This window comes from Carassius auratus, chromosome 11 (genome assembly GCF_003368295.1).
Source record: "Carassius auratus strain Wakin chromosome 11, ASM336829v1, whole genome shotgun sequence".
Taxonomy (NCBI): Eukaryota; Metazoa; Chordata; class Actinopteri; order Cypriniformes; family Cyprinidae; genus Carassius; species Carassius auratus.
The window spans coordinates 17396914-17420613 of record NC_039253.1 but is presented as its reverse complement, the minus strand read 5'-3'; the positions used below and the strand labels follow the sequence as shown (position 1 = coordinate 17420613).

Here is a 23700-nt window from a genome sequence, read left to right as displayed (position 1 = left end):
CAGAGCTGCGGTCCATAACTTTTTGTGTTCAAAATGCAGAAAAATTTATATAATAAGCGAGTACACCATGAATCCATTTTCCAAACTGTGTTTTTGGCTTGTCCTGAATCACTAGGGTGCACCTATAATAAGTGTTTATATTCAGACTATTTTAGATTGCTTCGGGATACCGCGGCGGAGTGTGATTCTTCATTGACATAAACAGAGAGAAGTAGTTCCGGCTACGATGAGTTCCGCAAGAGGCAAGCAGTTCTGTTTATTAACCACTAGAGCGTCAAAAGTTACCGACTGCAGCTTTAAGCATAAACATACAATAATATGTGTGCAGATATTTGCAGATATTAAAACACAGCATATTTAATTTCATTAATCGTCATTCCTGTTTGTGACGTCAATCTGGCAACCTGCGTGTGCATCAAGTCTGACGAGAAGGGAGCCAGGTGAAAAGTTGCAAATTATACTTATGCGCAAAATTGGAATATCGCATAAAACATTTGCGAACAAGCACCATTTCCATTCAACTAGTCAAAGATAACAAAATCCTCACTTCCTGATAAACTGGCACTATACATCACAAAAGTAGGAGAAGCTACAGAGTATAATAATTTTCCTTTATAATAAACTACTTGCATCTCAGAGTGAGCAGACGAAACATAAAGAATCCGTTTATTGCTTTTGGAGGTGGATGCTGCTGTTTTGGAACGAAGTTGATTAACAATTCTGGGAGGCAATTACTGTATAAAGAAATACTTTAATGACAGACTTTGTGTCTGCATTTCCAAATGACCATAACAACATTTCAGATGCTGTGGAACAATATTGGTCTTCTGCTTAGTCAGGATTTGCCATCCCATAACACAGTCACATTACTTTTTTATGCAACTTTTTTTCTCCAATTGTTCGCATTAACCCTTTTACACAAATCAAAAACCACCACAAGCAAGCGTAAAAACGTTTTTGCGAATTAAAGCATTTTTATTAGAAATATAGCGTTTCCATCATTCAATTCTTATGCAATACTTCAAAATGTGCATAAAAGCAGGGTGATGGAAACCCAGCTATTGACTCTATCTACAATCTCAATTTTGAGTGCCAATGGTCCATTTGAGAGATAGGTGGCGGTAATTCACTTTTAAGACTGCGATCCACTGTAAAGCAAGAACAAGAAGAAGAAGATGCCTCACATGCAGGCTGAAAAAGAAGAAGACGCGAACATGCTCAGGACAGTTCAGACATTGTGGTGAAAATCAGAGGTAAATAACAATATATATACTTTTCAGTTTCTTGCACAGAATGATCATTCTGTGTCTGTACACATCAGTGTATCGTCACGAGCCGCAGGGTTTAATTTAAGTTTTGTTTGTATATGTGATATGACTCTCAAAGCTGTGATTCCCATCCACTGACATTATAGGACTGACAGACCGCAACAGTTTGCGTTAAAAATCTCCCTTTGTGTTCTACTGAAGAAGCAAAGTCACCTACATCTCGGATGCCCTGGGGTAAGCAAATAAACATACAATTTTCATTTCTATTGCTTTAATAGCAGCTCTTGTTTTTAGTAAAGGAAAGTGTTTAAATCAAGCCAGCTATAAGATTCATTTTCTTCGTAAAATCGGTTCTCAGGCAGCCAAGCCATGGCGGTAGAAATAATACAGCAAGGCACTGATGGATTGTTGTTTCGCAAATACAAACTTAACAGGTGGCTTGCAGCCAAAGCTGTGTGTGTTATTAATAAAGTTTGCCCTTTCAAATACACTTAAACATATTTTTCATCTACTCAATATAGGTCTAGATTTCCAAGGCTAAACTTATTTTGGACAGTGTACAGTACATGTTCCTGTGTATATTATTGATTAGGGTGTCTTAATTGAATGTATACAGGTAAGTGCTGAGAGCATCCTGAGCAAACAAAATCACTCTAGGTCTATGCTTTGCTGACTCAGCTCTTCTAATATGAGATGCAAGTCGACCACAGAAAGTGATTCAGCTATGTAAATTAAATGAATACAAAGGAGGCTTGCCGTTTATTTGTGAGTGTCTGCTGTAATGGCCGTCCATGTTTCGCTAAACCATCATTCAGCATTATAAGTACATAAACTGGGAAGTAGATATTTCATCAGCTCACTAATAATATATGCATATGCAGTAAACAATGGATATAGCATGCCAGTCTTGGACACTAAATTATTATTGAACACAATATGCTTATATTTGGCAACTAGTAAATGTTTTGTTAACGTTGCATTGAGATAGGTTTAGTCACTACTAGGGGGATGTGTAATCCTGATACAGCAACATGACACTCCATACTAAAGTCAAAATGCAGCTTTAGCAGAACTCTGGGATCCCTTTGGGATGCAAAAGTTGGTTTTTCCCATAGTGGGCGTGTCTCAAGAGAGACAACTAATTGGCTCTGCCCAAAACACACAATCTCCATGGATCTGGATTCTGCTGTATATATATTTCAGCTGGAAGGTGTCATACTGTTCTATTTCAATAATATCATTTTGCTGAGTCTGATGAGTTGTTTTTGTGTGTGTGTGTGTTTGCGAGGTGGTGAGCTATTTGTCAATGGCCCACAAAAGTCAAGTTTGCTGAGTTTATAGAATCAGTGGAAAACCTCTCGGGTGAAGTCTTCATAGAAACAAAATGGTGTAATCTGGGAATCATTTTAGTCATGTGAAGTTGTAAAACTGACAAAACTAAGTTTAAAAATGGCAGAAATTTTCAGAAGGATAGTGACTAGATGCTGGATATAAAATTATCAAAACGGCTTATTTACACACCTGTATCTGTAAAAGAATATTAGATATAATGTAGAAACTTTGACACTGATGGATTTTATTGTTTCAGAATCCCCTTCTGTTTGCTGAAACGCTCACACTGAAATGTTTTGTGTTAGGAGCTGTCACTGAGTCATCCGAATTAGAATCTCATTAGAATGGTTACAAGTGGAAGAACATTTCTGAATGGTCTGATGGATGATCCGGATAGGTTTTAAAACCTGGAAGTAGTCATTACGAGAAACCATCTCTCCTGAATCAGTGCTTTTCATTGCTAATGTTTTAGTTTATCTAGTGTATACTTTCATGAATATCAAAAAGCAGTCTAAAAGAAGTAGAACAAGTATTTAGGATATGCTGACTCATGTAGGCCGGGTGAAGAAGCCCCTTTGGATGTTCTACAGTTGAGTTTGTGATACAATAATTTTTCTGTCCATGGAACTGCAATGGGAAATCAGTTTGCTCCCTGCATATCCAATATTCATATGGACAATTTGGAGCAAGCAAGTATCTGGAGCAGGTTGCAACCAACAGCCTAATTTAAGAAAAACCTGCCTTACAATGCAGGGACTGTGCAAGATTACACAGGCAGCTACGAATATAACAATTGACTAATTTCACTAAAACACTTTTGTCTTTGTAATCTTTCATCAAAATGTAAATTTGAATAATGAACTTGGTCCATCACTGGAATTACTTTTCAGCTGACATCATCAAGGATAAACTTCTTAAAACTAAAATATTGAGAGCGACTAGGCTCTAAATTGGGACAATAGTCCAAAAATGATAAATCGTATGGCTTTTGCGACCACCTTTCATCTACAGTCTAATTATCACACTCGAGTGAGGCATAATACTTTGAAGTAATAGCCGTGGTTCGAGAGGAACACAGGGTCCTCTGGTTCATCATTTTGGAACGGACAACGAGGGAACAAGAATAATCACTTCAGAAAAATTTCTCCACAAATCTTTTATATCCCTTATTTTCTGTTTGGAGTCCTATTAAGTTTCCTTAAGTCCCATTTAGCTGAAAAAGAAAAACCCCTGGCCTGACATTGGTACAAGGTAATACTCTTTACTTTTGTATGAGTTTTATGATTACCTGTGAGAAAGGATCCTAAATGAATTCAAACTTATTTAGTTTTCAACAGTGTGTTCTTGTTGGGGTCAAAGTGACCTCCAAACACGAGTAACATCATGTATTCTGAACAGTGCTATGTAGTAATGCAGAGGGTTAAACCTTCAGTTATATCATCCTCTAGGTTTTAATTAGGTCGGAAAATTGTAAGTGAAAATATCTGATAAATCAACACCTCTTATTTATATTTACATGAGATTGGGCTGAGAATCTGGCTACTGTGAGTCCTACAAAGTAAAATGATTGAGAATCTAAATGATTGATATTGAAACTGCCTACCAATTTTCCTAATGGTCTGAATGGAATTATTTAAAATTTCATGGATTATGGGTTAAGAGACTATTTTAGGACTTCAATTATGAAGCAATTATAAAATCCCATTTTAACTAACATTTCATGAAATTCAAGCAGTTTAGTGTTAATTTTATTCACTCGTGCTGCATAGCGTCGATACTGACATATTTACTCTCATTAATTTACATGGGCATGTGTGAAAAAATACACACCATGTGGCTTGTACATAGTACAATTTATATATACAAGTATGTATTGATTTTATATGCATCATAACCGCCATAAAGCTTAACCCGATACTATTGTTTGGGAGTTGGGTTTGGGGTTCACTGGTGAAATCCAAAGATTGTGGATTCAAGCTCTTATCCCTAATTGTGAATAAGATGAAATTTAATTCAACATAATCCTACTGCTTAAAGCTACGTGACATCAGTCAAATCTGGAACATTTTGCTCTTTATTTAGCAGCTGTTGGACATTGTCAACACAGCTAACACTTACAATTTCCATGGGCAGGCAAACAATTACCATGAGGCAGTGCTGCGGTCGCAACGGCACGTGACACGCTCAGACGTGTCGTTTCATCAAAATGAAAATACCCTGTTTATCCTTCCAGCAGAGACGCAGCTCATTAGACAGACAGAAATCAGCGAATGTACAGATTTGCTGTTTATACTCAATGTCAAATCTTCAAGTTTCCATCCATTACAGACAGAAACACTGAGCAGGTGCTCATTTGCAGTTGCCTGTGTGTCCTGAAAGCACCGTCCTGGGAGAATTTTCTTCATTTGAAGTATAAATTCAACAACAACTTTGAGAGTGGATAACGATTGATTGTCTGTGTGCTTGCTTGTTTCTGCTTGTTTGTGTACGTTGCATCTCTGTTAATGGCTTCTTTTTATCTGAGAACAGTGGGATCCATTAAATAGGACCAAAATAACAGTGGAAAGGCACAGCGTTTTCCCCCTGCACATTGTTGATGACAGAGCCTTTCCTGCAGGTCAGTGTTTTGATGGCAAATAAGCGAGACATTTAAATGCTTTCGACTTGTTCGTGATGATTGTCTGGACCTCTGTCTGGAGGAATAATCACAAATCAACATGTTTTGATGCATTATGTCTTCAAAATATCAATTTGAACCATAATTACAGACCGAAACTGTCAATTAATAGAGAAATTAGCGTAAATGGGTGATGGATGATGGTGTTTGGTTGTATTCACAGGCCGTACACTGTTGAATCTAAACTTGAGAAGTTTGTCAAAATTGCATTAGGAAAGTGGATTTTGCTGAGCGCACACTAAAATATGATTTATTCCTAGTACGGTTTGGCTGTGAAATGTATTTGGCTCTAGCTGGAACTGCAGCATTTGAAAGAACAAGCTGTTTCAGTGTCTCATCAATAATATATCTTCTGAAAAACTATGTATTAGGGATCGGAACATCACAACACGCGATGATGGTCGCTGAGCTGATGAATTGGGACAGAATTTAAAGAAGCATATAAATGCGAACTTCCTTGCTCACGGCCTTGTTCAAAGATGCAACAGTTTGCTGGTTTTGATCCGTTGAGATGTGTGCTGAGAGAGGCCCTAGGCGCAGGATTCTTGCTGATGAAACTGTAGTAGTTGTAGAAGACTCACACCGGCTCACCAGGATCGAAACATTCTCCGGTCCAGTAAATGTAATTTCTCCTTTGGGTCATTGCCCAACGGCAGGACTGCTGAGGTGGTACCTTCAATGTACTCTCATGCAGAAATGCAAAAAAAAAAAAAAAAAAAATGTGATAGTTTATTACAGACACCCTATTTTCTTTTTTTGGAGCTTTTGCTTTGTTAAAATTACAGCACATGGTAGTGCAAGATTTAGGTTTAACTGTATATCTCTGGAATACATAATTGTGATTTATAATGTGTAAAACTTTTACATTAGCACTAAACTACTAAATACAGTATATACCTTTACCATTATTATATTATTATCTAAAGCAAAATAAGATTATTATTTTATTGTCAAATCAATATTTCATGCTATCCACCTCATTTTTCAATGCAAAAGTAAACTATTTCCTGTGAAAATGCAAGACTTCTGATTCATTAGCTATAGGTAAATAACTAAATGATATGAAGTAAATAGTCACTATTTGTGCTTCAAACCAGTGATTTTCATAAAATTAATAAATCATTAAAAAAAAGAGAGAGATTTTTAATGTGTAATACAAAGAATTATCTTCTGCTAACCAAGCCAGCAATTATTTTTTTCCAAAATACAGTAAAACCAGTGATATTGTGAAATATTTTCACTATTTCAAATAACTGCTTCCTATTTAAATATATTTTTAAAACGTAATTTATTCCTGTGATTTCAAAGCTGAATTTTTAGCATCATTACTCAAGTCACATGCTCCTTCAGAAATCATTCTAATAATCTGATTTGCTGCTTAAAAACATTTACTATTATTATTATTATTATGTTGAAAACAGCAGAGTATTATTTCAGGTTTCTTTGATGATAGAAAGTTCAGAAGAACACCATTTATCAAAAATAGAAATAATTTGTAACATTATAAATGTCTTTATCATCAGTTTTGAACAATTTAAAGTGCCACTATTATGGGTAATGAAAGGTTCTTATTTTGGTTTTAGGAGTCACCAAACAACATGTTGACATGCACACAAGGTCAAAAGCACTTTCGTTGTCTTATAATATGAATTATTTTTTTCCCCTTAGTTGCTCAATGATTCATTTTTCCAAACCAAGATTGGTCTTATTTTCATGTCATCATGCCTGTAATGCCTGATAAAGCAGGGTTTGTGAGTGCAGTGCTGTTTTGTGTACAGCCGTTGCCAGGGAAACTGATATTTTTATTGCTCCAAAAGCACCAGCTAATGGCAAAGAAGGAATTTTTCATTCAGACCAACAAAAGACCAACAAATGGGCGGGTAATATGCTAATGAATCAAGTTGACGTTTTAAAAAACGACTCGTTTCAATGATTCAGTCGGCTCTTTCTTTTGAGAGAATAACTTTACATCAGTAAAGTTTACATCAGAACATTAATGGAATAATGGGAACTAAAAACTTGGTAAAATGTTGTTGTAATCAGAACAAACAATTAACAGGTGAAAAAAACAAACAAACAAACAACTACAAAAAAAAACTGTGACAGCCCATCTGAATCCGTCCTTCTTTAAAGGGGTAATCAGATTCCCATTTTCCACAAGTTTATATGCTTCTTTAGGGTCTTAAAAAAGGTAAATAACATACTTTGGTTGGAATTTCTCAATGGTAGTGTAAAAACAGCCTTTTTAACTGAGAAAATCTCAGTTTTCAGCACACTGTTGGAGTCCATGTTGCTTTAAATGCTAATGAGCTCTGGTTGCCCCGCCCCTCTCTTCTGTGGGGTGACGAGCAGACTGTAAACTTCACCACAAAACTTACTAACAATAGCATTATTAGGACAAGTGATTTGCAAAGATTCGTAAAAACCCTTATACTCACTTCTTCTGTAGATGAAGCTGGATCATGAATGATTCGCGCCAACTTAAATGCATTTAAGCAGATTGGGAATCAGCGCATTTTCTTCAAAAACTAAAGTAAAGTTATTCGTCTGGGTCTTCAATGTCATAGATGTCAGAAGTAAATGACAACTGCTGTTCATTAATTCATCCAACAACAAACGTCATTCTGCCAGGAATGGAACAGCCTGATTTGAGAAAGGGGATTTTAAAATGCACTGGGTGGACTGGACACTGGGTGTATTTTTATCATTATAGGGTGGATGTGTACACACACTTCCAACACGCATTTATGTTCAAACAACAACAAAGGTGAATTTTGCACCCGATGACCCCTTTAATAAAGAGCTCGAGCATTTAAAGCAACAGAGGACAAAAGGGCAACGCGCATTTATAAAAAACAAACCATTAAGGCAACTTTAATACGTTCCGTAAATTATCATTATTATCCATGTCGTTGACAAAAGTATTAGCTGAGCCCGTTATCAAAAAGAATGGAAATAGCCTCTATATGCCATCACTCATCACTCTAAAATAATAGGAGCATTTCCTCTATAATTGAGCAAATACAGGTGAAAGCAAATACGGGCGAGAGAGAGCAGCTGTTGAGGTTGGTCTCATAAATTGAAGTTGACGTAGCTAAAATGAACACATGCACAAAGAGAATGGAACATAATCGCTCTGAGCACGTCTAACAGCGATTCCAATGTAAGCTGCTGACACAAGCAATCTTACATCACAGCAAGATAACTTACATACAAACACAAGGCCGGACCCTGTTGCAATAAAACAATGCGGTGATGACCTCTGCGTAACCAATCAATTGACAACTTCAGTTTTTATGGCATTGACGAGTCTGTAGTGGCAGGCAGTGAATACTATCATATGTCGGATGAGAAGTCACAACAGGGGGGTCTTTGTTACAGTAAGATTTAGGCCTCCTAACAGCGCCGGGATAATAGTCGGGTTACAACTGCTCCACCCAATCAAACCCAAAGTCTGTGTGATTTCTCCTCCGCCAGCCGCTGTTTACACAGAACATTCTGTGAGATGTAGCTAGGCAACCAGTCAGCCTCTTTCTTCCTCCTGAGAGGGAGCTTATATGGGCTTAGCTCTAGAGGAACAGTGGCCCTTTGCAGCGAAGAAGGGAATTACCATGGAAAACACTGGATTGTGCCCGCACACAAAGGGCAGAAGAGGGAGGCTGACATGGCAGAGGTATCTGAGGGATAGACCGACATCATTAGTGGTAGTCAATTTTGTCTCGAGTCGCTAAATCTACACAATGAGGTATAAGGCGGTTCAGGATACGTACTGTAAGATGGCACTTTGTGACCTTTGACTGAACATGCAGTCCTTTAGATTTACAGAATGAGCTACTTGTAGCCTAGAAGCATTAACTCGATCCATGGCGTCTTGCCTTGCCAACTGTTTTGAGTTTAACGGTTAAACCTGCGTATATCCAGAAGGGATGACTGTGACTGGATAAGTTTGAGAGCCAAAGTCTAACAATCAAGTGTTTAATCTATCCACACTGCTGATTTCGACAGGGAGGAAAACCATAGTTCCAACATAAAGCTGTCACTGAACAACCAATAACTGGTCGAAGTCATTTAGAAGTCTTTAAATGCATGGTAATTTATGTGTAATTATTTTTCATTTTCAGCAACAAACTACCATTTGTCTCTAATAGACCCAGATGCAATAAACTCAGGTCTACAGTGCCACCTAGTGCACAATAAGAGAATAACCATGTGATGTCCGATTCACCAAAGAATGGTTCCTTTGAACTAGTTTTTTTGAATCATTCGTTTGAACCAATTCGCAACGCGTTTGTAAATCACTCGCCTGGGTGAAGTAAAACGTTGAAGTAGGGTAACCACGATCATAAAATCGAGTGATAACATGTTATATTTAAAAAGAACACTTTGACAGCACTAAATCCTGTGGGTAAGGGAACAGTTGTGATTCAAACGAATCGAGAGTGATGTATTTGAATCGGTTAATTAAAGTGAACGGTCCTTCTCAAATCTAGCAATTAGGGATTCTTATATGCATGACATATTATAAAACCACACCACCAAGATTTTTATAGAAACTTTGTCCACTTTTATTTCTTAAAACATCTTTGTAAAAACACAAATATAAAATGAATGGGTAGTTCCACTGTGAATTCTTTTTTTTTACATAAGTAATTTGCACATTACAAAGCCACCTTCTATGAAAAACATGATATATAATTGCAATTTTCTTTTAACAATTTCTGAAGAGTAAAATCCAAAAGGGGCAGAAATCTAAAAACAAGGCAAAATAAAAGAAAAAGAAAACTGATAAAAAGAGAAAATGAAAATGAGACGAAGAGTTAGCTCGAGAAAGGAAAGGAAAATGCACAATGTGTATGTGTGAGTATGTGAGACAGTGACAGAAAGTGTGAAAGTGCAATAAAGAAAGAAGCAAAGGGAATGACAAAGAATGATGATAACAGCAAAAAAGACAGAACGAATGAGGGATAGAGCCGTAAAGACTGAAACGAGGGAAGGACATGGGCTATCTGTTATTTGAGAAGGGCTCGGTAGAGCAGTTGTGAGTGGCTGGTGCTTCTCTCGTTCTCTAGACAGAAGAGCAGATCCCTGAGGTTTACACGCGTGATGCGCTGGCGAGTGTACTGCCTCGACGCTCCTGCATTTAAGCCCCCAGATGCACTGGCGCACAAACCTGAGCCCTGTCAACACACACACACACACACACACATCCACATATATATATATGAACTATGACAACAATCCGATCTAAACTAACATTTTAATATTCATTGTTGGTAGATTGATAAAATAGGTGTAATGTAATAGTGACCATTCTAAGGGAGAAAAGAAAATGAGTGAGACTTTAAACACACACGTTTAATAACAGTGTTCAATATATTTGTGTAAAATATTTCTAGAATTGTTTTGAAAATATATAATTTACATAAAGTAATATCAAAATTGTTTCTCTGAAAAAAGTGAATGATGCTATAATGTAATATTTATATTAAATGAAAATAACATGAAATAGAATTATATTTTAAAATATTTTCAAATAGTAAAGTTCTCAAACTTGTAAATTATAATAATTACAAAAATATTATATAAGAAATACATTTCATTAAACAAATGTATATTTAAAATTGTAAGAATTTGCTGAAAATTTTTCACAAAATCATTCAAATATTTATTTAAATAAAAAAATCTGACAATTTATGATACTGTAATATTAAAATATTTGTAAAAATAAAATAACATGATATAAAATCATCTTAATTTTGTAAAGTTTTTCACTGCAAAATGTGAATGATAATATAAGATAAATATATAAACAACACAAAATAATAAGTAGCATGATACATGAATATATTCTTAAAATTGTGTAAAGAATTTCTGAACAAAATGGTTGTGTCTAACTTGGTCTTTAGACTGTCCTATCTGCCATTTGTGACAATTTGAGACCCTTGAAGCACAACCTGACATCTTAAATCTGCCCAACAGGTGCTAAATTATTTAAAGAGGGCACGAAGAGGGACAGAAGGAGATGAAGAAAAGGGCGGCAGACTGCCATGATGAGGGTGAGATGTTTGGTACCTCTGTGTCAGTCCCAAATGAAGGAGAATCCAGTTTTCTTTTCTTTCTGGGTCCGATAGCCGCCAATGCCGTCAAGTTGGCATCTCTCTGTTGAATCTGAGCCAATTCCTGCTGCTGCATCTGTAGCCACAGGCACACATATATCAGCTCTGACCCATAATCAAACACAATGGTCCTCTGACAAGATAAACATCTCGAGTATGCCATCTTACCTCTTTGGCCTTCTGTTTCAGCCGCAGCTGCTCGGGGTCCTCTTGTCGCGAGCGTGACTGCAAAACATAAATAGCAATTAGAGAGGATCAACAGTCAAAACACATAGAGACATCTGCTGGAATCAAATAATTATGAAAAAAATGGAGGCTGTCAATCAAAATCAAAAAGATTTCATCGGGATTCATTTAATGTTTTTTTTGCAAGTTTGACACAAATAATGGAGCTTTCTCCCTCTTTTTAGAAGTACACTTACACTATCATTCATAAGTTTGGACACTGTAAGATTTTGTAATGCTTTTGACAGAAGTTTCAAAATTTTCTGATCAAAAAATACGGAAAAAACAGTAATACTGTGAAATATTATAAGAATTTAACTGTTTCCTATTTTAAAATGTAATTTATTCCTGTGATGGGGAAGTTGAATTTTCAGCCATTACTCCGTTTTCAGTGTCACATGACCATTCAGAAATCATTCATATGCTGATTTGGTGCTCAGGAAACGTACAATTTTTACTAATACTGAAGGTTTTGATACAATAGAAAGTACAAAAGAACAGCATTTCTTTGTCTTCACCGTTCCTTATTTTTCTTCACTGATCACATTAATGCACCACAGCTGAATAAAATAATTAATTTCAAAGTTTTGAACTGTAGTATACATGAATAAATAAAGACAGAGAGAGTATAAACAGAGAAAGAGGGACAGAGAGAGATTTATTTTAAGTTTGAGTAGGCAAAATTAAAAAAAGAATCCTGAAATATAGCAAACAATTAACATAATAAAATAAATTATAATAAATCCTATCAAATTACAAGCAACTATAAATAATGCTAGCCTGCATTCCTCCAGGCTGATTATCAGATTTTTCATATAAATCGTGGAGTTTCGTTAGTACGTTTCTTTACTTATGCCTAATGATACTGCGTTGACAGTATATCACTTTTATTATTATTATTTGTGTGTTCATTTATATAATTTCTTACATTTCAGTTCTCTAAAAAGTAGAGTGTCTAAGTGCTGAATTTGAAACTTGGTAAACTTAGAGCCATTTCTATGAGTTATGGTACTGGACAAAAGCGACACAAGAGAGAGAAATACTGTATTTTCCACACTATAAGACGCACTTAAAAGCCTTTAATTTTCTCAAAAAATGACAGTTGACATTCCCTTTAGCACAGCTCCATCTAGTGGATGCATAACGCAAACCCAGTCAAACGTTTGACTGCAGTATCTTCTATTCTATGTGGTGCACCCTATATATGAAAACAGTTCTAAAATAGGCCATTCATCGAAGGTGCGCCTTACAATCCGGTGCGCCTTATAGTGCGGAAAATACGGTACTGCATTGTAGTGTGTGAGAGGAAAAAGAATTCAATTCTACCACTGAGTTTGGAAGACTGAACCAGGTCTGAACTTAAATCAATGATCAGAACCTCTGGCCAATGGTAGTAATAGAGGTGTGTGTGTGAGTGTGAGAGAGAGAGAGAGAGAGAGAGTATGGCTGGAGGTGGTTTACTAACCTTAGCTGCCTTCATTAAAATTTCTCTCTCCTGCTCCTCTTTCTTCTGTTTCTCCAACTGGTCAAGTTGCTCAAAGAACTTGAGCTGAGAGCGAACATCCTCCACCTGCTCGTACCGGCTATCCTCCTGCACACACATCATTAACATTACACACAGCCTTGCAGGTTCACAACAAAAGCTGACACTCAAAGGATAGAGCGCTTTCGAAACTGAAACCTGCAACAGCCTCTGGATTCCTAATTCCGATTCGGACAAAAAGGAAACCCATCCAGGGTTCAACAAAGTGTGGTGAAGAAATATAAAAAATATGTTACTATCAACATACTTTAATGAGCTAGCCGAACTGGGGCAGCAGACTTGCCTTGTAAGTCATGTTCTTTTGCTGGGCGATCAAAGAGACCTTCTCTAGAAGGTTTTGCAGTCTCTGCTGAGTGGCATGAGAGACGATGTTCACAACCTCAGGACCCAGCTCTGTCACTCCAAACCTTTGGCCTGACCACATAAGAGGACAACAACTGTTAGCTCTGGTAAAACAGTACGTTGTAGTAAGAATTCGGTAACTAGAAGTCTCACCTATCTCTAGTATCTTGTGCTGTAGCATGCTGGCAGAGAGGAACGCTTCATCCTTGCAAGACCGCGTCACTGCGCCAACCAGCTCCGAGTTGGTGGCCAGGATACGTGCACTCTCTTCGGAAAGATTAACGCCTGCCATTGAGGCCACGTCATTAATGTCATCATCATCCCTGGACAGATTTAAGACGTACAAGAACATATGTTAGAAAGAGTTTGAGAGTCTGTTGCTCTAGTTTTACAAATGCTGCAAAACTAGACCTACAGTATATACTATACCAGTGGTTCCAAATCCTGGTCCTGGAGAACCCCCAACACTGCACATTTTAGATGTCTCTCTATTCAAACACACCTGATTCAGCTCATTAGTGAAGACTCAAAGACCTCAAATGTGTGTGTCAGATAAGAGAGACATTGGGGGTTCTCCAGGACCAGGATTGGGAACCACTGTACTAAAACACTTTTGTATTGATACTAAATTTACCATACTTTCAAATATATAACAGAAAAATATACTTTTATAAAATACTAAAATAACACTGGCTCACAGTATAAAAATGTATATTACATTTAATCATTTAGCAGACGCTTTTATGCAAAGCGTTTTACTGTACAAATGAGGACAATGGAAGCAATAAACAACAAAAAGCAATGATATACTAGTGCTATAACAAGTCTCAGTTAGCTTAAACGCAGTACACGTAGCAAGGGCTTTTAAATAATATAATAAAAAGAAAACAGATAGAATAGATAAAGAATAGAACAAGCGCGTTATTTTTAGAAAATCGTGAGTGATAAAGTTAGTTTATATTAAACTGTTGTGTGACCCATGGTCATGATAATGGCACTCTAACAGTTATAATTCACACACAAACTACTGTGTACAGCCTGAAATGAATCAATATTGAGGAAAATGCTACATCTTTTCATCACAATCAGTTTAGATAAACTTTGTGTATTACTCGTGTATGTTGTGCACAATGTCTCCTGGGTAAACGTTGCTGTGCATGGCAGCAGAAAAGTGAAATGAACGCAACACGAACCTGAAAGTTCCTCCAGCACCATCCTTTGTTTTATTCTTCTGCGCTAACGCTACAGACACAGAGCCCGGAGCCAGTTTAGTGCTACTCACAACACCCTGCTTCACAGCGACTGACAGACACAGAAAGAGAGAGAGAGGGGTTACGTCATTATGTTGTGAAACAAAACAGACAGTGACGGGTTCGACGGACACACTCACCTGTCTGGAACTGTTTGAGCTGCACCTGAGGCTGACCCACCACTATGTGGCTGTGGGGTTGACCCCTGAGCGTCACCATGGGAGTGGTTGTCAGGGTAACCTGAGGGGGCTTCACGATTGCCCCCTGCTGTTGAGACTGCAATACCTTAACAACAACAACATTGAATGCAATTCTATTATTACAACCATTGAGAGAATTTAAGGCCAGCTGATAAAACATTAATCATGTATATTTAGTTTTTAAATATTTGGTTATATATGAATTAATATTACTATTATAATAGATCATGTATACATATATTTTGACATTTGTTTCAAATAATTAAGTAATATAATATTAATAACAAGAGGTTTCTTCGCACCTAATTATAATACTATTATTATTTTTTTATTTATCATATACTATTAATATTATCGTTATCATATTCTACTAATAATATGTGAAATGGGACTCAGAATTAAATGTAACCTTTTATTAACAGAAAGTTTCATAAAATTATCATGCACAAAACCTTACTCTTTGTCGAAACATCAGTTAGTTCTAATGACATGCATATGATGTCTATTGCAATAATTGACACAGCTCAAGAGTGATTTTTTACTTTGCCACAAGGCAAATACAGGCATTACCATTCAACAATTTAAACTATGTACTAAAGCAATTAAGCTCCATTCATTTAGCTCAGTGTAAATTAAGACTAAACACTTCATTTTACCTGCAATGTGCCGTTAGCATTAATAAACCCAACAGTGTCCTTGCACCTCACTAAACAACACATCAAGTAAATTATGCATGTAGGTCCGTGTTTACCAGCGAGGCAGTCTGGCTGGAGTTGCTGAGGGCAGGCTGGATGAGCGTGCGGGGAGCTGTGGAGGTGGCACCAGCCGTGTTCGAGCTGGTCAGCACCACAGCGGGCGCCTGGAGGCCCTGGCTCTGCTGGATGAAGGCTGTGGAGTCAGGAGTGAGCTGTCGAAGAGCTGGAAGACTCCTCTGAAGAAAGGAAAAGGAGGAATTTGTTGTGGGAAATAGTACTGTCTGGCAATTAATCATCATACAAGCAATTGCAAATAATGATTTAAAGCAATTCCATTTGCCTAGTCACCAAGTAGGAAGTGTGTGTTAACACAACCACCAAAATGACCACGCTGCTTATGTGTGCTCTGTGAAACAATCTTGTTCAATAAAGATTGTGCATAAACTTAACCCCAGGTTGCTCTTAAATTATTTTTCTCCAATTAGTAGATACTTACAGAAATGTATTAAATGTTTTATAATTATCTGGTTCCGAATAACATGATTTGAGTTACATTTTCATTGAATTTTAAGATCTTTACCTTAAGGAAAGGCACTAAATAAGGCTGAGGAGAGGAGTTGAGCTCTTTGTAGAGCCTGCTGGTGAACTCTTCTGCTTCAATCGACCCTTCCTGAGGGGACAAACACCAAAACAGGTTCATATCCCCCACCACCAATGACTAATACACTGGGTTCAAAAGTCTGAAACCATATTAAAATATTAATTTAAACAAACATTTTAGAACATAAAAAAAAATGTCAAAAAGAATGTAGAATGAAGAAGAAATATATATAGAGAGTCTTTACTATTTCTATTTAACTAAGCAAATTTGTGAGCTTCTGAACATAATAAAACCTCAAAATGTTTCCATTAAAGCACATCAATATATTCATGCAGCTCAAGTACATTTTCTGCAGGCAAACAATATAATTATTAAGGAATTCATATTAATTACTGTACACTTTTTAATGAAATTATACTTATATGTATTTTTTTCCATTTAAAATTATTTTTTCAATTGTATGGAATACATAAAAAATCTTAAAATGTATGAAATCATTACACAAATACATTTATAAATATTACACTTAACATTTATTCAGAAAGGACACATTAAACTGAGCAAAAGTATCATGTTTTTCACCAAAATCTTTTCAACATGAATAATGATAACAAATATTTCTTGAGCAAATCAGTATAATAAAATGATTTCTGAAGGATCTTGTGACACTAAAGACTAGAGTAAAGGCACAGGAATAAATTACAATTTTAAATACAAACTGGTCATTAATAATAATAATAATAATAATAAATAATAATAATAATATTGCATAGCGCAAATATTATTTTTTGCTGCATATTTGATCAAATAAATGCATCCGTATGTTGTGCATTAAAGACTTATTTAAATAATGTTTTAAAAAAAAACATGTGAACAGTAGTGAATAAAATAGAAGCATTTTTATGAATGGTCACAGATTTGGACCCCACTGCAGGGGTAGACTATGAAACACAAACATTTAAAGGTAATCTGTTCAATTAAGGGTTTACACACCTCATTAAAAATATTAACTTGCACAATTCTGATAAAATGCCAAAAACAATTTACAAAGTTAGAAACATACAAAAACACACTCAACCTCTGAAACTCACCAGCAGGTTCTTGACCAGCTCTTTAACGTTAGCGACAGTCTCTGATGACTGCTTACCACTAGTGGCCAGCTTTATCAGCGTGGACAAGAAGTTCCTACATTTCTTTACATTCTCCATTGTCTCCTATAAAAAAGAAAAGTGATTGCATTAGCACAACGTAGATTTACTCTGCAGCAGCTTCAGGTTATCTTGCATCCGTACCTTGGATGCATACAAACGTTCAGGTTAAGATTTAATGGCATGAGCCTTGCATCAGTTGGGGACATCAGGGGATTCCCACCTGAGAACAGACATTCCATTAAGGTTTGCTCTCGTAAATCTCTTTAACTCCTTTTTACCATATTTAATCAGGTCAGTTTACAGAGCATTCGAGAAGCCTTTAAGCATGAAGCTAAACGCTCAGGACCGTTTCTTCGGTTGTGAACCGGCGTGTCTTGTGTGACTGCTAAGTTAGTGCAGCCTCTCACCGTTGCGGAGGAGACGGTGGTCCCTGGGGCAGCGGTCACAGTCCTCTGGGCGGTTCCTGCCTGCACTGACAACACTGCACCCACAGAGGAGGCCTGCTGACACACCAGAGAGAGAAGAAGACAACAGCCACCTCAGAAATACACCTTACAGCACAGACTGACTCCTGTCATTTCTGAAGGGACTTTTTCTACATGATGTGTCTTTCATAGCTACCTGTACCGGTGGTCTCTGGAGTGTGGTAGTGGCCGTGCTGCTGGCTGTAGGAGAGCCCTGCTTTATGATGGTGGTAGGAGTCACCTGTCGGGCCATCAGAGGAGTTCCAGGTGCCTGCAAATATCAGACAGAGATTAATGAGTAAATGCCGACATGGGGAATGAATGAAAAAGAATGGAGCCAACTAGTAAGTAGCTAGTTGACAAAAACTGTCACATACCCCATTAGACCCATGCTGTGTGTTGCTACATGTTTATGCTTTAAAACATAGCATTTTTGTGATCTAATGAATAATCTCAATTTAGAATAAAACAAATCAGTAACATTTAACACCATATTCAACTGCTTTCTAACAATAGTGTATTTATGAATTAATACTAGCGATGTGCGATTTTGACAATAAAAATATCTACGACAACAATAACAATAAAACATTTTTGTGTGTTATTTTGCTGGTACCTTAAGGACTACCGTGGACAGCTGACTCCTAAAGTTTTTGATATTCTTCATGTTCTGTGTGGTGGTCAGTTCTCGGATAGAAATTAATTTTTTCCAACAAGTTTAAGAAAAATTTAATATTTTCCATTTTATGGCCATTTCTACCTTCATAAATTAATTTTACTAAAAGTGTCCCTTATCTTTTGAGTCAAATTCTATAAGAAATTCGGGCTGTTACCAGGCAAATGAAATCAGGTTCAACAAAATTCATCTTTACAAAACAGAGGAAACACAGAAGTTGCATCTGAAGTGGCATTTAGATGTATTTACACACTGTTTAATGCAAGACATGATTATTATTTTTTTTGATATATTAAACATTGAATACTGATATTTGAAATGATTTAAATAATAAAAGATACTTTGAATGTGAATGTATTAATAAACTGAATCATGCAATGAAAGAACACACTCTAATATACGTGCACTAGTCTAGACTTTACGTAATGTATGTGTGAAAATCCTGTTTTTAAAAGCATGCATCTAATACCCCATATTAGGGCTGGGTGATATATGGAATATTAGCAAAAATATCGGAAAAATTTTGATGGAGATGTAATAATCTTAAATATCTTGAATATAAAATATTTCAAATTCAAGCATACTTTCCCAAAAGAACGCGCCAAATGTCCAAAAAACAGAACATGTCACTGCGGACTGCTCTACACGACTCTACTATGCGAGCTCTCATGAGTGCGGTTGCCAGATATCAAGATTTCAAATCCCCGAATCAGAGCTTTGCTGTTACATAGACATTTTCTTCCTGGTGTTTTTGCCTATTTTAATGCACACAAACGCTTGCTCCTCATTGCGGGAGCACCGCCGCAGATGATCTGAAAAACAAACAAGCTGGAGTTTAGCGATCTAAATGAAAGCGTCATTCAGCCGGTCTGTTTCCTGTCATGAGATCGCGGCTGTATTGTTTGCGATTGTGGTCGCTGTATAAATGCACTAGCTCAATCGCTGTTGTGTGAATAGAGAAACAGTCTACGGCAATGTGGAATTTAACTTTTATAATATTTTTCATTTGTTTCAGCAGTTTTCATAATATAGACAGAGAGAATGTAGAAGTCTCAAATAGCTCCCCATCTGAGTGTTTTTAGTGGCAGTGGGAACATAGTTTCATGCCACAGAGCTTATCTTAAAACAGAGACAGTAGACAGACTTGCGTTCTTGGCTAAAATTAAATAAATACTTTTCAGAGTTTAACTATTTCCCCTGGTTTTTTTTATTATGCAAGCATTTAGATAAATATTGAATATCATAAAAAATTACTAATATATATATATATATATTTCAAATATCGCCCAGCCCTACCCCATATTATATATATCAAGTCAATATAATTTAAATAAAATAATAAATTATATCAATTATTTATTATTATTATTTATTAAATACTTAAGTCTATACAATAATATAATACCATAAATATATTTATTATTCTGCAGTCATTCAGTCGAAATATGTACTGCAGGTGTCAGTTGAGTTTGGGGCGGTCAGAGGGTATTACCTGTGCAGAGGTGATCTGCCCAGGGGTGGTGCTGGTGGGGGCAGCAGGACGGGCAGCCTGAGACTGGGCCTGCATCTGTGCCAACATCTGCTGTGGGATCATCAGTAACTGACCACTATCACTACGCACCAACACCATACCTGCACACACAACATGACACATACAGAAAGGCTGACATCACTTCCTGTGTAAACTGTTATTCATTAGTGAGAATGTCCTATTGATCTGGCTGGAGTCAAGTCTGGTAACCGTGGCCTGCTTAGAGGCAGGAAGAATAATGCGCACAGTTGGTGGCCTATATTTGCACAGCACACTGAGAACCCTACACACTCAGTCTCCGTTACCGTGTGAACCAACGGATGTGTTCTGAACAGAAACTGTTGGTTGGAGAATCCAGATGGCCTCTTGTAGAAAAATCTGTCAAGTATTCTGTCCAGGCAGACAACAGGGTTGCCAGAATGACCAGAGCATACAGTCAAAGAAAAACCACTAGAAAAAAAGTAACTTCATGAGCATTTCCTGAAGCAAATACTAGTGCTTGTGACTGTGAGGAAGTAAGAGAATAGTGTCGAGGTCTTCACTAAAATCACCCAGTAAAAGGCCGGTCACACTACACTTTTCACTCCATTGACTTTCATTCATATGTATGCGAATGCTGAATGCTGAAAACACAGGCTTATACAAAGAACTTTCTCAGTTTTCTAGTTTGGTGAACTTTATCCAACAAATTTCTATCTTGAACAATAGAGGATTATTACATCAAAGCATGATTTCTTAGTGGATTTTTTATTAGTCATTAGCTACATAATGAATTTATGTTTAAAAAAAAAAAAAAAAAAGATACTGCAGAACATGATGTCCAAAGAAATGATACATGCTCAAGTGTAACTTGCCACTTAAGGAGAACAGAGGTAGAGGAATGCGAGACAGAAAAAAAAACTGAAACCAGTACATATTAGCATTTTAAGTTCTTATAATATCACTGGAAGTAACATTTTAAACTTTTTAGCACTGAATTTGAATGGAAGAGTCTAAACCTTCAACCTCAAGTTAAGATAACCAAGAATTCACAAAACGTTTGAAAGGAATCATTTTTGCAAGAACTGTGGCCAAACTTCAAACTAACATTTCCCTACAAATTCAGCTACTGGTAAAACACCTTAAAATGTTTTGATCTTAAGATGAAAAAAAAAAAAAATAATTGCATGATGATAAATTGATATCAACAATGCTTTCTAACTATTACTGTGAACGCACAGTGAAAGGCACAGAAAAGCCATAATTTACCCATTGTGTTGTTCCAAAACTGTACGCCTTTTTTCTTCTGAGTACAAAAGAAGATATTAAGCAAAAACCATCTCCTTTTTTTCCCATACAGTGAAAGTGAATGTAGCTGTCTTAAAATTTCCTTTTGTGGCGTGCACAATTAAGAGAGATGTGCAGGTATGAAGGATGTGCAGTTCTAAGGAGAACTATACTTTATATGCATTTCAGGAACTTTAGCTGCTCTACTGTTGTTATATGAACCACTCACTGACAGTGTGCACCACAAACTTCGCACAATATCAGAGATGGCTGTTAAAATCTCTACAACTTCCTCTATTACACAATTTCACATCATTATACAGTATGCAAGGGGAGTGCTAGTGTGACTGAGATACCTGGAGGTAGCTGGATGTTATGGATGTTCTGGCCCGGGGTGCTCTGTGGGAGTCGGGGCGCTAACACCTGTGGCGCAATGGCCCTGATGGCAGGACTCGGTCCCGCAGCTGCTGCAACAGTTACCGGAGCCGCAGTTCTCGCAACCCCCTGTAAAACAGCCCCCTTGGCCACTCCAGGGCCGAGAGTCATGGTGCCGGTGGGCTGGATAATAGTTTTAGTAGCCTCGGACTTGCTCGCTGAGACAGAAGCAGGAGTCTGGTTCATCAAAATTGGGGTCGTTGTAGTAGTAGTAACGTTAGTAGTAATGGTAATTCCGCGTGTCGCTACATTGGCTACAGTCGCTGAAACGGTGTTATTGTTATTACTCCCGTTAATAGTTAAACCTGTTCCAGCAGTTTGCATAGATGGCCTGACAACTGTCACTGAGGGACCTGCACTGGATGCTGCCGCTGGAGGATTCCCGTAAGAAGACTGTATCACTGTGTTTGGGCTTTGGGCGACAGTGACACCTTTCGCTACCCCGGGCCCGTTATTAACAACTGGGACAGAAGTTGAAGCGTCGTCTGATGATGATGATGATGATGGGCCACTGGACACTGGAGTGCCGCTTTCAGTGTGCGGATCCATTGCATTGCCTCCGTTCAAAGTTTGCACCGTGGATGTCCCGGTCAAAGTAGTTACCATAGCATTAAGAAACACTGGATCGCCTTAGCTGTCTTCCATCTGTGCCTCAGGCACATCAGTTCAGGAAGTTTGGGTTTTCATCCGCTTTTCCCTCCACTTGCTTTTCGAAGGAACAAGCGTGAGTGAAGGGGAGTCTCGTGTCACAATGTCAATACAGATATGACAAGCGCCCGTTTAACCTCAAGTCCACTAGCAACAATGCTCTTGTGAGAAATAATCATCTAACACACCTGAAGAGCAGCAGCTTTCATTATGTTCATATGTACAAGAGCTCGCAGAAAATCAACATTAGCTAACGTTAGTTGAATTGCCTCTTTTCCCGGAGTCAGCGGGGTGATTTTCCGGCTGCCTGGGCGCTTACCTCAAACTTATTGTGACAAGATGTGGAAACTTCTAATCTAATACAACCTGAAGTATCGGTGAAAAAAAGTTTCTTTCCCACTCTTTTAATACAGAAATCCTTATACAGCAGGTCAAAGCCTGCCGCCATCTTCGATGTGAACAGTGAGGAGCTTTGGACAAAATGACATTGCGCATGCGCGCAGAAGCGGAAACGTCATTACGCTGGATTTTTGTGGAGCCCTCATTGGTTGTCCTCCTGCGTGGAGGCGGGACACGAGAAACGTCAGTTGATTCTGGCGGAGCGCGGTCAGAGTCGGTCTGTCATCGAGAAAAGGGCCTTGTTAAGTTGACAAACAACCGTTGAGTTATTCGTAGATTGCTTTTGGCCATATCTAGATGCACTCTTAGATGTTATGTGTTGGTTATAAAGCATGTAACGGCTATTCGGTGAACTTCACACCAGGCTGTCTTCCCCCAAGATGGCCCCGTGTTTTGAAGCGTCTGTGTTGAAATCGTGAAAAGGCGCCACACCTCTGCCAGCGTGACTGGCCATAGAGGGCACGCGTGCAACTGCATCCTTAGTTCACAGGGTTCCTGCTCAACCCCATTTGACTTAACGTTACAGCATCTTTACCTCTACTTCGCTCCGTTATAAGCTGTATTTTTGTATTCGCGTTTTACCGTTGCACTGTTTTGACTAAAACTTTAAAATGTCTTAACTTTGCAGGCACATTATGCTTATGGCAAAATGCATATGCATATGGATGGGGGGTGTAAATGTCGTCGTTTTTTTCTTCATTAGTTAAATATTAAAATATTGATTTTTTTTTTCATAACTTATAAGGAATTGTTTAAAATTGAAAGTGGTATACATAGTTTAGAATATTGCTGTTATTTTTATTGATACATTTTAATAATGTATTAGCACTAAAGTCTGTAACACATCTTAAGTTAAACCTTATTACTATTAAGTGTAGTAA

At 37.4% G+C, this 23700-nt stretch overlaps 1 protein-coding gene and 1 long non-coding RNA gene across 3 annotated transcripts; one reads left to right on the top strand and one right to left on the bottom strand.

Moving 5' to 3' along the window:
- The first annotated feature begins 1174 nt into the window (after positions 1-1174).
- Positions 1175-11369, top strand: LOC113111243 (uncharacterized). Its single transcript, XR_003293290.1, has 3 exons — positions 1175-1253; positions 1415-1502; positions 11257-11369. It is a non-coding gene; the product is annotated as an uncharacterized LOC113111243 (long non-coding RNA).
- Positions 9819-23344, bottom strand: LOC113111241 (transcription initiation factor TFIID subunit 4-like). Of its 2 annotated transcripts, none has more exons than XM_026275839.1 (15): positions 21694-23344; positions 20033-20172; positions 18022-18135; positions 17808-17900; positions 17341-17463; positions 16229-16318; positions 15705-15884; positions 14894-15038; positions 14697-14805; positions 13657-13826; positions 13445-13575; positions 13084-13209; positions 11562-11618; positions 11350-11469; positions 9819-10454 (listed from the first exon to the last, which is right to left on the bottom strand). In XM_026275839.1, the coding sequence occupies exons 1-15, from the start codon at positions 22376-22378 to the stop codon at positions 10287-10289; spliced, it is 2451 nt and encodes an 816-aa protein (XP_026131624.1). In that variant the 5' UTR covers positions 22379-23344; the 3' UTR covers positions 9819-10286. The 2 variants fall into 2 exon arrangements, with proteins under 2 accessions (XP_026131624.1, XP_026131623.1); XM_026275838.1 differs by having other exon boundaries at positions 17808-17903; positions 21694-23343.
- Between the last annotated feature and the right edge of the window lie 356 nt (positions 23345-23700).